General features: G+C 42.7%; 1 protein-coding gene across 4 annotated transcripts in view; it reads right to left on the reverse strand.

Annotated features, from left to right (window-relative positions):
* Positions 1-20,362, reverse strand: part of LOC135505867 (disheveled-associated activator of morphogenesis 1-like) — a 122,051-nt gene that overhangs the window by 21,691 nt on the left and 79,998 nt on the right. For 3 of the 4 annotated variants that reach the window (XM_064925064.1, XM_064925066.1, XM_064925068.1), the window contains exons 4-17: positions 12,111-12,182; positions 10,400-10,494; positions 8,853-9,186; positions 7,856-7,966; positions 7,593-7,696; positions 7,427-7,493; positions 7,218-7,335; positions 4,746-4,884; positions 4,284-4,342; positions 3,416-3,603; positions 2,852-3,148; positions 2,042-2,149; positions 748-777; positions 96-196 (exon numbers count right to left, since the gene is read on the reverse strand). In XM_064925064.1, coding sequence (XP_064781136.1) covers positions 96-196; positions 748-777; positions 2,042-2,149; positions 2,852-3,148; positions 3,416-3,603; positions 4,284-4,342; positions 4,746-4,884; positions 7,218-7,335; positions 7,427-7,493; positions 7,593-7,696; positions 7,856-7,966; positions 8,853-9,186; positions 10,400-10,494; positions 12,111-12,182 — 1,823 coding nt within the window. The remainder of the gene's footprint in view (positions 1-95; positions 197-747; positions 778-2,041; positions 2,150-2,851; positions 3,149-3,415; positions 3,604-4,283; positions 4,343-4,745; positions 4,885-7,217; positions 7,336-7,426; positions 7,494-7,592; positions 7,697-7,855; positions 7,967-8,852; positions 9,187-10,399; positions 10,495-12,110; positions 12,183-20,362) is intronic. The other variant, XM_064925067.1, reaches the window with a different exon arrangement.

Raw genomic sequence — 20,362 nt, forward strand, 5'->3', positions numbered from 1 at the left:
ATGACATTGCAGTGCTAATATGTTACTCTCATAAGAACAGGAAATGACCTCAATAGCATGGCCCAGTTTCTGACTGCCAGTATTCACACACTCACCGCAACAGGAGAATATTACAGTTCTGGGCTCGGCGGCCATCGATGACCGAGAGCTCCTTGACCTTCTTGGAGCTCAAGGAGTCCGAATCCTCACTCTCTTTCTGTGGAGAGTCGTTCAGAGGAGAGGCATTTCAGAATGGTAGGTATCTTTAACTAGGAGCAACAGGAGGAATGCATCACACACATACATAAAAAGTAAAGAAAGACACAGATACGAAGACAGACAAGAAAAACAAGCAAATACATGGAGGAATACAGACACAGGCACCTCCGTGTGCAAACACAGTAACAGACACAGACATACACTACATTTAAAAAAGACAAGTTGCATTAAGAGTGAATGGACATTCTCATGAAGAGGGGCTGGGATTTCTTTTGGCATACTTTAAAATAAGAGGGTATTTCCTTCACAGAAAAAAAACGAGCAGTTTCTAAGCCTAAACTACTGCAATGTACAAAAGGATCTTGTTGATTTATGGAAACCATAAGCTATAATTATTTCTTCACGTGTCTACTGAAGATATATATATTTTCAAGAGGACGAAGATGTCAAGAGGATAAGATAAGGAAAGCAAAATGGTCGAAATGACAGAAGAGGAGGAGGATGAAAAAAGTGCCACACCATTTTGGGTGTGGAAATGAATGAACTCACCTGTTTGTTGTTATTGACCATAAAGAAGTCCTAGAACGCAGGCAAGAAGCAAGGAAGATGTGGGCACTCGTTAGAATGATAGCGCAGTTGGGTGAATCCAGGCCAAAACAAACAAACAAATAGAAACAAGCTCATACGGGACATCAGTGATGAGTGAAGTGGGAGTGTGACTGGTCTAGGCAAGCAAAGGCTGATGGGCCATAAGAGATGGGTGTCGGATGGGGGCTGGGGAATTGCCAAATGTACGTGTGTTTGCGTGCATGCGTGTGAGCTGATCATGAGGTGCGGGTGTTAGCGTGAGTCACAGGCAAAACAAATGTGGCAACATTGGAGTCAGTTGAGCGTGATACGTTTGTCATAATGTTCATTTAGACCAGGGATGTCAAAATGTTAAGGCAAATGTGAGAACGGACTCATCTCCAACAGATCCTTAACTATGAATTCACTGATGTTATTAGATTTTTTTTTTTTTAAACTGCATTCAAATCTTTTATTTTTTTTTATCATGCAAAGAAACTAGCGAAGGGGACACACATGGAGGCCATATTAAATCAGATGTTGGGCCTCATTGCTTGACACCCCTGATTTAAATAGCGCAGAATGAAAACCTAGGCTACATTGTGACTAAATCTCTTGCATTGGTATGATCAAGGTGAACTCAAGCAGATTTGCATTCCATACAGAGGGCCATTGAGTAGTGAGACAAGAGCTATTCCTTGTGTTTGTGGCTTATGTGTTAACTAGCTGATGCTTTTAGTAGCCCTGGGTCCAATTTCGTCAGGACAATGTCTGCAAATGTTTGTTAACACAAAAGTCCCTATGTTTCCCCTGACGACAATATGGTGATCTGTTCATCCCACAAACATCAGAGTGTTGTGGTATTAGGTAATACTAAGCTGCAGGCACTAAGGGCCAAACTCAATCTTTACGTGTCTGATGATCTTGAAGATATTTTACATTGATACTCTAGCATCATAAAAAGGTTATGACAGTGTGCGCTAAGTAGTCAGTGCACTTTTGTATTTCTGTTATTCATACATGCAAGGCTTTTATGTTATTTAGTAGTGCCAAATGCCAGTAAACTGCACACTAGCCAAACAATATGGTATTACTCTACATTTGTGAGATGGCAAATAATCAGCATGAGTGAGGTCATGTTTTGTATTGGTGATTTATCTCTAACGAGAAGGGAATAAGTAGAAAAAGGGTGGAGGATGGATACATGTTGGTGGCTCTATAAAACTGTTCTCTTCATCAACAGGACCAGCGAGAACACTTGGCCGTAGTACAGTACCTGTTGCCTCTGGTAGGCCGAGAAGGTCTTCTCGATGTCCTCCAGGTCGAGGATTTTGAAAACCTTCCCGTCGTCCACTTCTGTCCATACAGTGCCCTCCAACTTATTCTGGGATGGAGAGTGGGAGAATTCTATTTACATTTTTTGAGGTGGTGCTTTCAGAAGGGTTGGGGTCAATTCCATTTCAATTCAACGAAATAAACTGAAATTCTAAGCAAAGAGGAACATTTCAGTTCACCTCCTGAAATGACTGATTTGAGATGGAATTGACCCCAACCCTGGCTTTCAGTATCCTCAATATGTTCTGTAAGCAATCTCCAGCAGCCATAGTTCAATCACCAAGGCCTAACACAAGAGTATGTTATTCAAAGATTGCAACAGAAGAATAATCACTTATAGGAGCTAATCTAGAATCAGCTTAAACACTAACAAGAATATTCCCAGAACATACGGAAACATTTTCATCTGGTTTCCCGTTCTAAGTGTACTTGAATAACTGTGAAAAAAAGTAACATTCTCCCTAACTAAACCGAAACTTTCAGGGATCAAAATATTGTCTGCAGGTTTTACAGACTAACATTTCCCTGTCGCTATCAATGATGACAAAGAGAAGGTCAAATTGACTCTGTAGGGAAGTACCGGGTCATGTTCTTTTGGGCACGCAACAGAAACTGTTTTAAAACGTTTTGCAAAGGAACAGAAATGAGTGTTCCTTATTGGACAAGTCTAGGTAGTCTCTCCCTGTTTTAGTCCGTTGACTTCTGTTTGATCTCTTATGAACATGACCCTGTTCAAAACCCATGCACTCACCTCAGCCAGCTTGGCCCAGTTGAAAGATTTGAGTGGGTTGGACGGCTGGGGGATGTTCTTCTTCTTGAGAGTGGACCCCAGGGGTGCCCCAGGGGGAGGAGGTATCCCTCCCATGGGTGGCCGTCCAAAAGGAGGCGGGGGACCACCTGGAGGTGGGGGTGGTGGAGGGGGCATCATACCCCCTGGGGGTGGTGGGGGAGGGAGCATTATGCCTCCTGGAGGAGGGGGGGGTGGGAGAGGCCCACCAGGGGGGCCAGGGATGAAGGGGGGACCGCCTGGGACACTGGCGATCGGTCTCTGGAAATACACAGATAAAGACAATGCACCATCACTTATCTTAATGAATCGTATTTCAACCCTTAGCTTATCGTTCTCTTTCAATTTGATGTCGTAACATTGGTTGCATCAGAAACCCATGCAGTAATTTACTTTAGGCGCCTTCTATAATGTACTGTAAATCTAATAACAGTAAATGAATCTTGATGAAACATAATGAATCTACATTAAGGCATATTTGGTGCCATTTTTTTTGTACAAGTCTGAAGGAGTTGAAGGGTGACGTACAGAGCTGAGGTCGTGGAGCTGGAGAGAGAGGTCAGCCACTTGCTGCTTGACTGCCTTGTGCTCGGTGCTCTCCTTCTCTAGCTTCTCCTTCATCTTGTTGAGGGTCTGCATCATGTCCTCCTTCTCCTGGGTCTTGGCGTCACACTCGCGCTCCTTCTTCTCAAACTTCTGCTGGAGCTCGTGGTGCTCTGCCCGATGGGGTTGGAGGTTATGTTGTGAGTGTGAACAGGTTCGGTTCAACTCAATTCAATTAGGACATTTGGATATCACCAATTCCTTTCTATGATCATTTTCTAATAATTTCCTGAGTTGACCTTGTTGAAATGTTAAATCACAATCTTTGTTGCGATCAACCCATGGGACCACAGGGTGGCACAGAAGATGGTTGTCTGCTGTTATTTCTGATAGATCTAACAGGGGCAGGGTAACATATGGGCCAATAGTAGGCAGTGACTGGATCAATGTGCTACTGGTGAAGTAGAGGACTCTTCAAAGACTACAAATCCAATAGTGAGCTACAAGAGATACGAATACACAATAAAAGGTTCAAATCTTGTGTTGGCTGACCAGCAAGCAGCTATATTCATATCCACAGCAGTCCAATTCACCTGATAAGCATAAAGCTTACAGGCATTAAGATGTACACATTCAGAGCTTCACAACTGTGTAGAACGGTACCATTTAATTGGCATCCTCTGAAAAACCAGCCCTGCCAATTTGTATTATTTGTACATACTGAAAGTAGTCAATCCCTTCCATGTGAAGTGTAAATTACATGCTGTCGATTTCTTTGTCGTCTTTTTTGAAACGTGCAATAGAGCCAAAGGGCAGTGTTTCACAAAGAAGCAACTCAAAACATGAAACTGACCTTTTCGCATTTTCTCCGCCTGCTCTTTCCACTGCTTGACCTCATTTTCATTGACCAGCCTGTAAGGAGAGACACACAAACAAAGTTACTGGAGGGTCCTCAATGTGAGCATTCTATGACTGATGCATTGACTTATGTGAAAGACAACATGCAAACAATCAATCCTATGGAAATGGAGCTGAGCTCATTGCTATTATGGGAATTAAAATACAGTTTTCATACTGAAGCAGTGCAGACTAACAGATTTGAAATACATTTTATAAGAAGCCTCCAAGGGACTGAGGTTCCCTACAGTATTGAAGTATTGATTGGAGGGTCAGTTAGGAAATGATTTCATTTGACAGTTCAATTATGAATTTTCATGTCTTTCCTAGGCCTATATCATCCCAGTCAGTTGCGCTCAAGCAGGGCGTGCTCCCTCTCTCCCTCGTCATCTTAAGGGGTTACATAGAGCGCACTCACATCCGCACCACGTTCTTAACATTGAAGTTCTCAAGTGGCGTGACGTCGGGGTCGTGGCCTTTGTCGTTCTGCAGGACCATCTGCTGGACGATGCGGTCCAGCAGCAGCCAATACTGCACCGTGTTCCCACTCCTTTTATCTGCGGGGGGGGGGGGGGGCAGTGAGATCATCAAATACAGCCGATACAGAGATGTCGTCGAGTAGAAGAGGCCTCTCTGCACAAGTAGATATTTAACTAAGGACAGAAAGACGTTTCCACAATTGATTTATACAGTGCCTTGCGAAAGTATTCGGCCCCCTTGAACTTTGCGACCTTTTGCCACATTTCAGGCTTCAAACATAAAGATATAAAACTGTATTGTTTTGTGAAGAATCAACAACAAGTGGGACACAATCATGAAGTGGAACGACATTTATTGGATATTTCAAACTTTTTTAACAAATCAAAAACTGAAAAATTGGGCGTGCAAAATTATTCAGCCCCCTTAAGTTAATACTTTGTAGCGCCACCTTTTGCTGCGATTACAGCTGTAAGTCGCTTGGGGTATGTCTCTATCAGTTTTGCACACCGAGAGACTGAATTTTTTTCCCATTCCTCCTTGCAAAACAGCTCGAGCTCAGTGAGGTTGGATGGAGAGCATTTGTGAACAGCAGTTTTCAGTTCTTTCCACAGATTCTCGATTGGATTCAGGTCTGGACTTTGACTTGGCCATTCTAACACCTGGATATGTTTATTTTTGAACCATTCCATTGTAGATTTTGCTTTATGTTTTGGATCATTGTCTTGTTGGAAGACAAATCTCCGTCCCAGTCTCAGGTCTTTTGCAGACTCCATCAGGTTCTCTTCCAGAATGGTCCTGTATTTGGCTCCATCCATCTTCCCATCAATTTTAACCATCTTCCCTGTCCCTGCTGAAGAAAAGCAGGCCCATACCATGATGCTGCCACCACCATGTTTGACAGTGGGGATGGGGTGGTCAGGGTGATGAGCTGTGTTGCTTTTACGCCAAACATAACGTTTTGCATTGTTGCCAAAAAGTTCAATTTTGGTTTCATCTGACCAAAGCACCTTCTTCCACATGTTTGGTGTGTCTCCCAGGTGGCTTGTGGCAAACTTTAAACGACACTTTTTATGGATATCTTTAAGAAATGTCTTTCTTCTTGCCACTTCCATAAAGGCCAGATTTGTGCAATATACGACTGATTGTTGTCCTATGGACAGAGTCTCCCACCTCAGCTGTAGATCTCTGCAGTTCATCCAGAGTGATCATGGGCCTCTTGGCTGCATCTCTGATCAGTCTTCTCCTTGTATGAGCTGAAAGTTTAGAGGGACGGCCAGGTCTTGGTAGATTTGCAGTGGTCTGATACTCCTTCCATTTCAATATTATCGCTTGCACAGTGCTCCTTGGGATGTTTAAAGCTTGGGAAATCTTTTTGTATCCAAATCCGGCTTTAAACTTATCTCGGACCTGCCTGGTGTGTTCCTTGTTCTTCATGATGCTCTCTGCGCTTTTAACGGACCTCTGAGACTATCACAGTGCAGGTGCATTTATACGGAGACTTGATTACACACAGGTGGATTGTATTTATCATCATTAGTCATTTAGGTCAACATTGGATCATTCAGAGATCCTCACTGAACTTCTGGAGAGAGTTTGCTGCACTGAAAGTAAAGGGGCTGAATAATTTTGCACGCCCAATTTTTCAGTTTTTGATTTGTTTGAAATATCCAAAAAATGTCGTTCCACTTCATGATTGTGTCCCACTTGTTGATTCTTCACAAAAAAATAGTTTTATATCTTTATGTATGAAGCCTGAAATGTGGCAAAAGGTCGCAAAGTTCAAGGAGGCCGAATACTTTCGCAAGGCACTGTACATAGTGTGGCGAGAGGGCAAGATGCCATCTTGGTTTGCTGACAAATCGTCATACATACGATAAATCGTCATACATACATAAAAATTCATTCAAAGTGCACACCCACACGCCTCCACCCCCACACGCCTGCAACCCCACACACGCCTGCAACCCCACACACGCCTGCAACCCCACACACGCGTGCAACCCCACACACGCGTGCAACCCCACACACGCGTGCAACCCCACACACGCGTGCAACCCCACACACGCGTGCACCCGCACAGCTAGCAGGAAGAGGACAGCAGGTCAGCTCTACTGGAATCATGAGAGGTTGGCTGGCACCTTAATTGGGGAGGACGGGCTCGTGGTAATGGCCCGGAGCAGAACACGTGGAATGGTAGAAAATACATCAAACATATGGTTTCCATGTGTTTGATGCCATTTCATTCGCTCCATTCCAGCCATTATTATGAGGCATCCTCCCCTCAGCAGCCTCCACTGACAGGAATAGGGAAACACAATATTCTGGGCAACTACCAAAGTCACAGCGCTAAATTCTTACTGACCAGGGTCAACATTAGCAGCAGGTCAGGAATGCGGCAGGGAGCACTTACGAGGCATGAGGAGACAGTGGTGCAGGACGGAGATAAAGTGAGGGTATGCGTCAGTGTGGTTCATCTTCTTCCGGATGAGGTCAAATACCTGGGAAGCACTTTTAGTGTCTATGTGCACCTGGGAACAGAGAACACGTTGACAAGTCACAGTCCTTATCATGCACAACCGACAATGGAATTCAGGAAGGAAACAAGAAGTTTTTACTTACCGACTCAAAACGTCGCGACATAGTTAACTCGTCCTCGTTGCGCAGCATTTCAAAGTAATCCAAATGCCTGGGGGAGATTAAGTCAAATGAATAGGGGCATGCATCAAGAGAAAAAAAAGGGACTTGTGTCACAATTCAAGTTAACGGGAACTGGGCTCCAACTCACCGGTCTAACGTGGAGTTGTCATGGGAGCGAAGTTTATCAATGACTGGCTGAATTCCGAGCATCAGGAACTCGTAACGGAGGTGGATGCGGAACTCTAAACTGGCCTGGGAACATAACAAGATGGAGGACCAAAAGTAGGTGACAATAAAGTTAAGTCAGATTGAGGTGCAGCACAAGTTCGATTGAAGAGAAAATCGAATCGAAGTATGGTGCAAGTGTGGAGTTAGGAGACAAGCAATGCAGATGTTGACGGCTAATTTTACCTCTCCAGCACCTTGGCTGAGGACAGCATTGATAAATGACATGATGGCTGTCTTCAGGTTGACCTCATCCCGGTACCGACCCGTACTCCGGTCCAGATCGTTCAGCAGGGTCTGGGTGGTGAAGGAGAGGAGATGACCACAGATATGGCTCGTCGTTCAGAGAGCCATCATATTGTAGAGACAATTTATATTGCAGACACAAAGTTGCACAAACCATTGGAGCCAAAACAATTTAGCCAATGTAAAGCGTTTACTGTTGCAAATGGCCAGCCAATCATGTTATTTGAATAAAGGGCGGACGTTTAAAGGAAATATTACATTATTCATTATTCAAGCTCTGAAATTAATACCTATAATTGGGTGTCAACTATACACTGAGTGTTCAAAACATTAGGAACACCTTCCTAATATAGAGTTGCACCCCCTTTTGCACTCAGAAAAGCCTCAATTCACCAGGGCATGGACTCTACAAGGTGTCTGAAGTGTTCTACAGGGATGCTGGACCATGTTGACTCTAATGTATCCTATAGTAGTGTCAAGTTGGTTGGTTGTCGTTTGGGTGGAGGACCATTTTTGATACACTAGGGAGACTGTTGAGTGTGAAAAACCCAGCAGCATTGCAGTTCTTGACACAAACTGGTGCGCCTGGCACCTACTACCATACCCCGTTCAAAGGCACTTAAATCTTTCGTCTTGCCCATTCACCGTCTGAGTGGCACACATACACAATCCATGTCTCAAATGTCCCCAGGCTTAAAGATCCTTCTTTAACCTGTCACCTCCCCTTCATCTACACTGATTAAAGTGTATTTAACAAATTACATCAATAAGGAATCATAGCTTTCACCTGGATGTTTTGTACACTCAGTGAATATAACCCAGCCAAAAGTCAAAATGTTACAATATTAAATGGTACTGAATGTTTATCCAATACAACTAAGGGGATAGATTGCTAACGGTGACTGAAATATTAATTAATAACCCTCCCCTTGCCCACCTGGAAGCGCGTTCTCTCACAGGCGAAGCGCTGGTAGTGCAGCATGGCCTCCAGGATCTTCCGATGCCCGCCAGGCACAAGGCACACAGCGCCCATGATCTCCAGCACCGCCACCTTGGTCTTGACGTTCTCGGTGGCCAAACTCTGGGCGATGATGTTGATGCTTTCCGAGTGCGAGAGCACGTGGGCGCGCCCCTGGGAGTTGTTCATTAGGGCCTTGATGCAGCCGATGAGCGAGGTGTGGATCTGCGACTCGGTCGTCTCATAGTCCATGGTCTTCAGGAAGTTGAGGATACAGGTCAGGCCATCTAGGTCAATGAACCTAGTCACAAACCTGAGGAAGGTCAAGTGGAAACGGGATATCAATAAAAAAACTAAGTTAAAAGTGCAAATGCCAGTTGGAGGAAAGAGGCTAGTCTATGGAATCTCATGTAGTAATTGTCATTACTTCCACTTGAAATAGGGTATAAAGACTACAATCCTACGCACTGGAAATACCCAAAATAGTAATTAGGTCTAACATGCTGAGAAAATGGTCAACCTCTGTGAGTGTGTTATCAAAGTTGTTAAAAAACAAAGACCTGAAAAAATAAAAGGCCAGTCAGTGGCCAAGTGCCACCATAACCCCTGGGGGTGAAATTTGGACACCTGATCTTCAGGTCGCACGGGGTCATTAAATGGTGCAACACACACTAATGTGAAAGAGACAAAAAAAACATGCCACACACAATGCAGCCAGAGGGACGCCATTAGTTCAATCAGCAGATCAATCTGGGTCGTGTTCATTAGGCACCAAACGGAAGAAACAGACAAACAGGGAGGGGTCTACCTGGACTTGGCCAATAAGAAACACTCATCTTCATTTTCCATTTCAATACATTTTACGTTGCAATGAACGCTACCCAGGTTACTGCCCCACAGCAGTAAGTATGATTAACGACATAATAGGTGATTTGAATGAAAGATTAGGTGTTCTGGGAAGGACTGCCTGAAGCGTTAGAATAATAAAGCCTACTTTTATTAAGAGCAGTTACATAACTGCTCCACATAGCATTGGTACTGTAACTAGCGCAGCAGAGGGACCATATCATTTATGACATGTGTGACAATATCCAAGAGTGGTGTTCCAGCCTAGCCATCTCCAGTACAGTGATGAATTACTGGGCCGTTGTTGTTCATTCTGGTCTGCATATACACTTCTATAGGTCTGTAACTCCAATGGCAATTACTCCCTGTAGGGCCCTGTTATTTCAGTTGTTGTAATTCAAAGCGCTGGTGTGCTATGAGTATATTCTATGAGAGTACAAAACAAATGAAGGAAGAGTGCATGGAAATAGAGAGAAGGGTGTGTGTGTGTGTGTGTGTGTGCCTGTGAGCGTTTGTATAATGAAATTCATTTCAGAAAACAATCCTGTTCCCTCCTGTGTTTATTGGTAGCTACAGGTCATTTTTGAAGAGGGTGTGTGTATATAAGTCTATTTAAATGAGTTTCTTTAGCGAGTGTATGCACCGTACAGTGAAGTGTATGGAAGTGAGAGCCAGGGCACCTCATGGGTTGCGTCCGCAAAGCAGTCTTCAGGCTCTCTATCGTTTTGTTCCTCTCCTCCTCATCTTCCTTCTCCAGGGCAAGGAGTGTCTTCCTCTGTGCAACATAAATATAGCGTCACCAAAGCTGTTAGAACATGTCAAATGCTGTGAATTGGTTAGACTACTCCTTGAGCCAGGTGCTGTATTTTCAAGCCACACTAACTGTGAATTGCACCAATAGGAACGAGACAATAGAGCAAATGCATCCCGTGATAATTGCATGATACAGATTATCTGTGGTGCTCGAAGCATGACATCCTGTGAGAGCAACATTACAGTTTAAGCATGATTCGATTCATACATAAATACAACAAAAACATGAAGTAAAACGTGAAGTAACAGGTCTTTTCGTTATTTGGTTACATAAAAAGGTAGGAAAGTTGTACTAAACTGATGAAGGTATTTGTACTGTAAGTCATATTCAAAATCAATGTGTATAATTTCTGTATTTAATTACTGGAAATCTTACAGACTGTGGCTTTAAAAGATACAATTTCTGACTGGAAAGTAATATTTTGCTTGAACAAATTGCTTTAAAATGTCTTTAGGCTTTTGGCACATGAGCAGCTAAAAACCTGTGCTGCTTATCAAGCGTATGGAACAGCTGGGGAACAAGCACCTGAAAGGGACTCCATGTTTGGATCCGATAACAAGCATCCCAGCATGTGCCAGCAATTTCTGTGTTCAGTGGCTTTTATTATAAATGAAGTGTAGTGGAGAACGTACCATTCAGATAAAGGAGAAAGGTCTCGAATCTGTGCCAGGTTTTTGCTCGGCTGTTTGAATACAACTGGAACAGTTCTAGATAGTTGAGTCGGCTGGATGTGTCTAGGCCTGAGGCATGTCTGTGCTAGATATTGCCTGTCTTTCTTTGGAACTTACCCAGAACCTCTTGCACCTGCCAAAACTGCAATAGTATTACCAAAAACATATCAACATAGCACGTGCCAGGAGTTAAAATGCTGACAATTGCGGTTACATTTGAATCTAACATGAATGCAGAATTAATCTGATTTAGTTTTGATCTGAGGAGCTACAGATTACCAATGTAATTATAACTGTTTGCATTTGTTTTGAGGTTAGAGTACAGCACAATCTCTTTTATTGAGAATTTAGGAATCATTTAAGTTACTGCACATGCTTTTTATTACCTGATCAGGTTTCAATCAAGGATAATCTCAAATCAGTGCAAAAGTTGATATAGACACAGTGATCCTCCATCCTGCTCTTGGAGAGCCACAGTAATGCACATTTTATGGGAAACACACACCAGAACCATGGACGGCCGAGTGCAACCGGGTGGTCCCTATAACACACCGCAGCGACAGCAAATAGGACGGCCACCCGTAGCTTTCAGCCATTCATCGTCGCAGTGTATTCAACGCTTTAGTCCCAGCTCAGTAGAATCAGGTGTGATGCCACTAAGCTGGGACATAAACCTGCATACTGCATATCAGGTTTTAGGATCACTGATATCAAGCATGTAACTGATAAAGTTAAAATGTTTATATTGACAGTCAAGTCTCTTCCAGATCTGTTTAAGGAGCGTGAAAGTGAAATTCAGTACCACAGTAGACTCTACACTCACTTTGGAAGTGTCAATGATAGAGATGGATACAAAATCATAGTCAAGAGACCTAGAGTAAAGAATGGCAAGGAGTCATTACTTACGGCAGCCATGGAATTGAGCTGGTCAATGTAATACTCTGGCCAGCTGGTTGCACCTTTGTTCTCCTCTTGTTCCTAAAAAGAGGAGAAGAGAGTATGTGTTTGGTCGGTTAGAGTCTTCCACTAGGGCTGCGTCCAAATGCTTCACCCTTTTCCAGAAGGGTGCACTTGTACAATCTCAAATGATTGGTGTCAGCATCGGCTGGACTGACTTTCCACCATTGTTAAGTCCATGCAAGAGACCGGGAGCACAGAGGAGTTGAGAATTAAAACACAGTCATGGAAGCATATTGTTTTAAATCATCATGACCCCAATAAATCATGTGGCCTACTTAAGCGGAGAACATCCTCAACAATAACAGGGTAGGTAGAATGATGAAAGTAACATAAAGCATGAAATTAGTGGGAATTGTTGGAATAAAATGCTCATAACACAATGTGGGAATTATATATTCTGAATGAGAACCATGGGAATAACACATTTCACATGCCATTGCAGCCATCACGACAGGGACTTCCTCTTGAAAGCAGAAACACATTTAGCATTTCAACAACAGATTTGTCAACCACATTCAAGGCCCTGAGAGTAAATTACCTAATTTACACACAATTCACACGGACCTAAACAGGCATGTGTGCACAGACACAAAAACACACAACATAAACATAAAAAATATGAGCGCAAACACACTCACACAACTTGACACAAGAAACAGAGTAGATCTACTATAGTGGATATATGAATAGTCCAAACTGAAACAGAGCAGGGACTCAAAGTAGGACAGTGCAGATATGGGGGCCTAGTTTATCATCAACTCATCTCTGAGAACTGTGGCCCAGAACACAGAGGAAGAAAACTAACCTTTATGGCCATAGATTCTGCCTGGCAACATACGAAAGCACAAGCTTGATTAAAACCTTGGGAGATTAGTGAAAGAATGTTCAAGTTGTGCATTGGGGACATTGCTCGAATTTGGCAGGCTACATCTGCCTTGCAGGACTGAAGTCCATTAATTACAGTGAGCTTCAAAAGTATTGGGCCAGTGACAATTTTGTTGTTGTTTAGGCTCTGTACTCCAGCACTTTGCTGGCCATGGCAGAACACTGACATTCATGCCTTGCAGGAAATCAAGCACAGAATGAGCAGTATGGCTGGTGGCATGCTGGAGGGTCATGTCAGGATGAGTATGCAGGAAGGGTACCACATGAGGATGTCTTCCCTGTAACGCACAGCGTTGAGATTGCCTGCAATGACAACAGGCTCAGTCCGATGATGCTGTGACACACCGCCTCAGACCATGACGGACCCTCCACCTCCAAATTGATCCCGCTCCAGAGTACAGAACTCGGTGTAACGCTCATTCCTTCTACGATAAATGAGAATCCGACCATCAGCCCTGGTGAGACAAAACCGCGACTCGTCAGGGAAGAGCACTTTTTGCCAGTCCTGTCTGGTCCAGCGACGGTGGGTTTGTTGCCGGTGATGTCTGGTGAGGACCTGCCTTACAACAGGCCTACAAGCCCTCAGTCCAGCCTCTCTCAGCCTATTGCAGACAGTCTGAGCACTGATGGAGGAATTGTGCGTTCCTGGTGTAACTCAGTCAATTGTTGTTGCCATGCTGTACCTGTCCCACAGGTGTGATGTCTGGATGTACCGATCCTGTGCAGGTGTTGTTACAAGTGGTCTGCCACTGTGAGGATGATCAGCTGTCCGTCCTGTATCCCTGTAGCGCATTCTTAGGGGTCTCAGAGTACGGACATTGCAATTTATTGCCCTGGCCACATCTGCAGTCCTCATGCCTCCTTGCAGCATGCCTAAGGCACGTTCACTCAGATGAGCAGGGACCCTGGGCATCTTTCTTTTGGTGTTTATCAGAGTCAGTAGAAAGGCTTCTTTAGTGTCCTAAGTGTTCATAACTGTGACCTTAATTGCCTACCATCTGTAAGCTGTAGGTGTCTTTACGAACATTCCACAGGTTCATGTTCATTAATTGATTATGGTTCATTGAACAAGCATGGGAAACAGTGTTTAAACCCTTTACAATGAATATCTTGTGAAGTTATTTGGATTTTTACGAATTATCTTTAAAAGACAGGGCCCTGAAAAAGGGACGTTTCTTTTTTTGCTGAGTTTGTGTCGAGAAATGTGCCTATTTTCCTTGATAGTACGTAATGTCACGATTCCAAAGCTATACGATGCTACAGATAATTAACTTGCTAACTCCCATTTCAGAAGACTCCCATTCACGTCCTGTCCAATAATCTCCTCAAAAGCATATCTGCCTTTACGAATGTTAGACTCCACTCTGTGAGGCACATCGATATGCATGTTGAACATGGAGAGATTGTTGACTATTAAATTTATAGTGTAGTTTGTTGAGACGATTTTACAGCCTACTAGCTTTGTTACTATTGTTTGTAGCCACGTTTACTAGCTAGCTAGCCAGCCCATTGTAGCTTTTGCAGTCGACTTGACGTGCATCAAATTTCAACTACGATTTTCCATATTGCTACCAACCTTATTATAATATCAAAATTAAATATTTCTTCACAAATATTATTGTAAATTAAAGGAATTCTCCGTGGATTTGTCCTTTAATTGTATGGTATTTTTTATTCATATTGTGTGAACCGTTTAGAAATTACATCACTTTTTTGTACATAGCCCCCCATTTTAGGGAACCAAAGGTATTGGGACAAATTCACTTATATGTGTATTAGAGTAGTCAAAAGTTTAGTATTTATTCCCATATTCCTAGCATGCGATGATTACATCATGCTTGGGACTCTACAGACAGCCAATGCATTCAACAAGTTTGATGATGCATGATGTAATCATTGCGTGCTAGTAACAAGCTCGATGTAATCATTGCATACTAGGAATATGGAACCAAATACATAACTTTTGACTACTTTACTACACAAGTGAATTTGTCCCTATACTTTTGGTCCTCTAAAATGGGGGGACTATGTACAAAAAAGTGATGTAATTTCTAAACTATGTACAAAAAGTGCTTTAAGTTCACCCGAAAATACCTTCAAATGAATAGTATCATTTGAAATCCAAAGTGCTGGAGTACAGAGCCAAAATGACAACAGTCACTGTCCCAATACTTTTGGAGCCCACTGTAATTAATGGACACCAGCCCTGCAAGGCAGATGGAGCCTTCCAAATTCGAGCAAATGTCCCCAATGCACAACTTTCATTCATTCACAATTCTCCCAAGGTGTTCATCAAGCTTGTGCTTTCGTATGTAGCCAGGAACAATCGATGGACATAAAGGTTTGTTTTTCTCCCTCTGTGTTCTGGTCCACAGTTCGCAGAGATGAGTTGAAGATAAACTAGGCCCACTTATCTGCATTGTCCTACTTTGAGTCTCTGCTCTATTTCAGTTTTGGGACTACAAGTAGGCAGACCAAATGGCGTACAACCTACAGTCACCTCCAAAATGATTGGCACCCTTGATAGAGATGAGCCAAAATGACTGTATACAATAAATGATACTAAATACTGAGCTCAAAACATTTGGAAAATTATTTTATACATATACAATTGCTCAGAGATTCAGAAAACAAAAACTGTGATTATATATAAAACATTTCAATTAAATAAAAACAATAAAAAAACTAACCAATCTCAAAAATCCAACATTGGCCAACATTGTTGTTTTCTCCATACTTAATGTGATACATATTGCATTAGTCGAGACAGATTTGATCTTGTGCAGTTCATTGTTAACTTTGAGTGAGCGTTCTGCTTTTTAAAATTATTTTATTGGAATTTATAAATTTATAAAACGGCTGTCTCTATTCGGCACCTCCAGCACTGACCTTAAGATGGGTGGCCAGTAGCCCTCAACCTCTCTTCAAGGTCATGTTGACCAGTATGGACTTACAAACATTTACATACACTATATATACAAAAGGAAGTGGACACCCAAGCTTACCTAATGGGACCACCGAGTGCTGAAGTGCGTAGCAACTAACAATAGTCTGTCCTCGGTTGCAACACTAACTACTGAGTTCCATACTGCCTTCGGAAGCAATGCCAGCGCAATAACTGTTCGTCGGGAGCTTCCAAACCTTAAAGTGCCAACTGTAAAGTTTGGTGGAGGAGGAATAATGGTCTGGAACTGCTTTTCATGGTTCAGGCTAGGCCTCTTAGTTCCAGTGAAGGGAAATATTAACGCTACAGCATACAATGACATTCTAGATGATTATGTGCTTCCAACTTTATGGCAACAGTTTGGGGAAGGCCCTTCCTGTTTAGCATGTCAATGCCCCCGAGCACAAAGCGAGGTCCATACAGAAATGGTTTGTCGAGATCAGTGTGGAAGAACTTGACTGGCCTGCAAAGCCCTGACCTCAACCCCATCAAACACCTATGGAATGAATTGGAACGCCGACTGCGAGCCAGGCCTAATTGCACAACATCAGTGCCTGACCTCACCAATGCTCATGGCTGAATGGAAGCAAGTCCACGCAGCAATGTTCCAACATCAAGTGGAAAGCCTTCCCAGAATAGTGGATGCATTTATAGCAGCAAAGGGGGGGACCAACTCCATTTGAATGCCCATGATTTTGGAATGAGATGTTCAACGAGCAGGTGTCCACATACTCTTGGTCATGTAGTGTATATGCCAGAGTGCTTGTCTCATATAGCATAGTTCAGCTAGTCATAGCTAGCCGAGCTTTGCACAGTGACTTTACCTAATCTGAGACCTGAAATGAGGTTCCCCCCTAAACCATAGCAGCTGGTGGTTTTCTGGCATTGGCAGTTGACTACAGAGAGCTGGTGGGAGCATCGTAACATTTATTTATTTGACCTTTATTTAAATCAGGGATATTCCATTGCGACCAAGGTCTCTTTTCGAGAGAGCCCTGCTTCATAATGCAGAAAATACAATGTAAATAATAAGGAAAAATACAAATGATATATATATATTTATATATATTTATTTTTTTAAACACTAGTGCAACCAATTGTAAGGTATTCTGAAATTTGTTCAAGTATGTGGCTCATAAGAACTTAAGGCTGTTCTACGACTAGGAATTTCAAGAGTTAGCCATTCCTGTGAATGAGTAATGTATTTCTGTAAATTAGGAGTGATGAGGTAACACAGTATGGTAGTTTTATCGGTCACCCATGATAAAGCGTAGAGCTCTATGATAAACAGCATCCAATGGTTTTTAACAACAGGAAGCAGTCATTTTGATTGCTCATTAATTTAAAAAATGTATTACTCATTGTATTACTTATTTTTTAAGTCATGACTCACTCCATCCTTGACCTTTCCTCAATAAGTGTATATAACACACTGTTGTTGTTAGAATCTTAATATCACCAACAAAATGTAAGTTCTACCCAGTTCTAGGAGGGCATGTGATATTTTTAAAATGGTTTTCCCCAATTGCCCCTCCTTCCCCCGACAGTAAGGCCTGCTCCACACCTTCTCGCTGTGCCCAGTTGACATTCACATTGATAATTGCCTCGAAGCTGAACCTAAACCAAAACTAAATTTCACACATAACAAATAAATGAAGTAAAGTATGATGGGGAGAAAGGGGGAGAATGTGTGAGTTGATGAGCGAGGGGAAGCGAATGATGCATAATTGAGTAATCACCAACTGTGAATGAAGAACAAGGTGGCCCATTTTATTGTACTGATCTATTCGAATTGTAATCTCAAAATGGAATGTACCTTACATCAATCAGTCCATCGAATCCAAGCAGTCTTATCAGTCTACTCTGCCCTACTTGGAGTACACAGTGAGATAGTGAGCCATTTACAATGGCAAGAAGACCAAGAAGAATGGTTGCACATGCCGCATTAGTGCTGCTACAAAATCTGAATGAAAATGAAAACCAATCAGATGGTGGGGAAGAAATGAATCATGACATTTCTGATGATTCTTCTTCTAATTCTGAACCTTCACCTCTGAGGCCAGAACCGTGCGCACTGAGCAGGTGCCCGTGCCACCACCAAATGAAACGGTGAGACAGGAAACAGGAAAGGATGACATTGGTTGGATAGAACAAGCCGGTGACATTGCTACGGTCAGCTGTCAAATTATGCTATTATTGTTTTTGTAATGCCATTATTACTTTTGTGCTGATTTTCACTTTATCAAATCACAATTGCCGCTTATAATAATGTTTAGGCTTCTGATGTTTTCATTATTTGACGGCGCGTCTTGCTGACTGTGCGTCTTGGTGGTTGGGTTTTTTATAATTTTTGTTGTTGTCAAGAAGCTGTTACTGTGCTCCAACACATGTGTGTTTTGTTTCATAGTTGCAACAAATGTATTCCACAAATAAAACTGATTGAAAACTTAAACTTGTTTTTTTTTTATGTAATAGCCTACAGTAAAACTAATGAAAATACTATTGTGTTATAAAAATGTATTCTAATGTTACCTAAGACTGTCATAAACACAACCAACTGATAATTTTTGCAATAGCATATGTGAAATGTATTAATTACATTGCTAGTGTTTTGCAGTCAAAATGACTGCTCATTAGTTTGAAGGGGGGTCCCTCGGGGCCCAGCAGTTCCAGTGTTAAAGAAGTGGCAGCTGTGTTCATATAGATTATGTCTTGAAAATAAAGGAGAGCCGCACATTGTAGGAGCTCAGATGCAAAAATGTAATATCCAACGTTTCGACAGCCAAGCTGTCTTCATCATACCCTGATTATACCCTGATGAAGACAGCTTGGCTGTCAAAACGTTGGATATTACATTTTTGCATCTGAGCTCCTAAAGTGTGCGGCTCTCCTTTATTTTCACGTTTTCTACTCCGCTAGCCAGCACCTCGCCTAAATAGGTGTTTGTTTCTTTTTTTTCTAGATCATATAGATTATGTCACCATAGTCTAGGGCTGAAAAGAAAGTTGACAAACTAAAATAACAGCAAATACACAGGATTCCATATAGCAAAACAAAACTTCCTTCACCCAAACATAATCAGTGGTATGCCTCTGTGTGTCAGTGTGTACATGTGTACTTTCACCTAGGACATAATCCAGAATCTGGAACAAAACTGAGTGGTATTGTGCCTACTGTAGTTAGTGCACCCAGGGAGGTAACTATAATAACTTTTAAAGCAGATTGCACTATGGCAAAGTGGATTTGACCAACAACAACAACAAAAAAAACAAAAAATTTATATTTATATATATTAAAATATATTTGAACAGAAAAAAACAAGCATCCTTCATTTTGTGTGTTTCAAGTGCAGATCCCCTGCTAACAGAGCAGCTAAGCAGGGCACTTCCTGATTGACAGAGACAAATACAGAGGAAACCATGTTAAATTAAATTGTAGAAAGCGATTGATGCTCCCCAGCATGACCTCATCAATTCAGGTGGCCGAACCAAAGTAAACAAATTCATTCAGAGAGACAGCGCCACTGCTAGCCTACCATCCGTTGCTTGTTCTGCGGAACTGGCGGGGGATCGTGTTTACTGGATAACTGTTACCGTATCGAAGTCCTCTGGAACACAAAGGCTCCATAATGAACTGGCTGGCTGTGAAGTGGGGACTGAGAAAGGAGTGCCTCCATCACTCTGCGGGCTTGGCCGCCCCCACCACCAACCCCATCTCCCTCTCCCTCGAAAACAAAAGCTGCACCTGCCAAGGGAGGCTTTCCTGTTTGCTTTGGACGACTGAGCACAACCCTTACAACCCCCCCACCCGCTCTGTCTGTGAGCTTTAGGCCTTTGGGGAGCCATGCCAAGCCCTTGCTAGCTGGGCCCGGGCCAGGCTCACTGCTGAGTCTGCATTACTGACGTCCCGCTGCCAAGACTCCCCTCTCTCTGCGGCCAACTACCTCCCAAAGGCCATCCATCCATCCCCTCTCCCCGCTTCCCCTTCCTCCACACTGGCTCTAGGGGTTTATCCTCCTCCAACTCTGCTGATTAATTGTGCCCAAACACACTACCCTGCTTTGATCCTCACTGCAACACTGGTAAAAAATCCCAGCAAAGTCCTGCTGATCCACTCTGCCTCGGACCACAGCTAAGCAAACATACAGAAAGAATCAAGTGAAATAGGGAGAGAAAGAGAGAAGAATAAAAGCAACATAGTGAAGGGAAAGCAGGTTGGATAAAGTCCAAGCATTTCTCACATTTATAACAATGAGGGTATGGAGACATTTTTGGCTTGTTTTCAGTTGTAGGGAGACCCATTTAGGCTAGTCCAGGCCCCAAGATGATTCTTAATTAGGCCACTAATTGGGGCACGACATATGCAGTAG

The sequence above is a fragment of the Oncorhynchus masou genome, chromosome 19, assembly GCF_036934945.1.
Source record: "Oncorhynchus masou masou isolate Uvic2021 chromosome 19, UVic_Omas_1.1, whole genome shotgun sequence".
Classification (NCBI taxonomy): domain Eukaryota; kingdom Metazoa; phylum Chordata; class Actinopteri; order Salmoniformes; family Salmonidae; genus Oncorhynchus; species Oncorhynchus masou.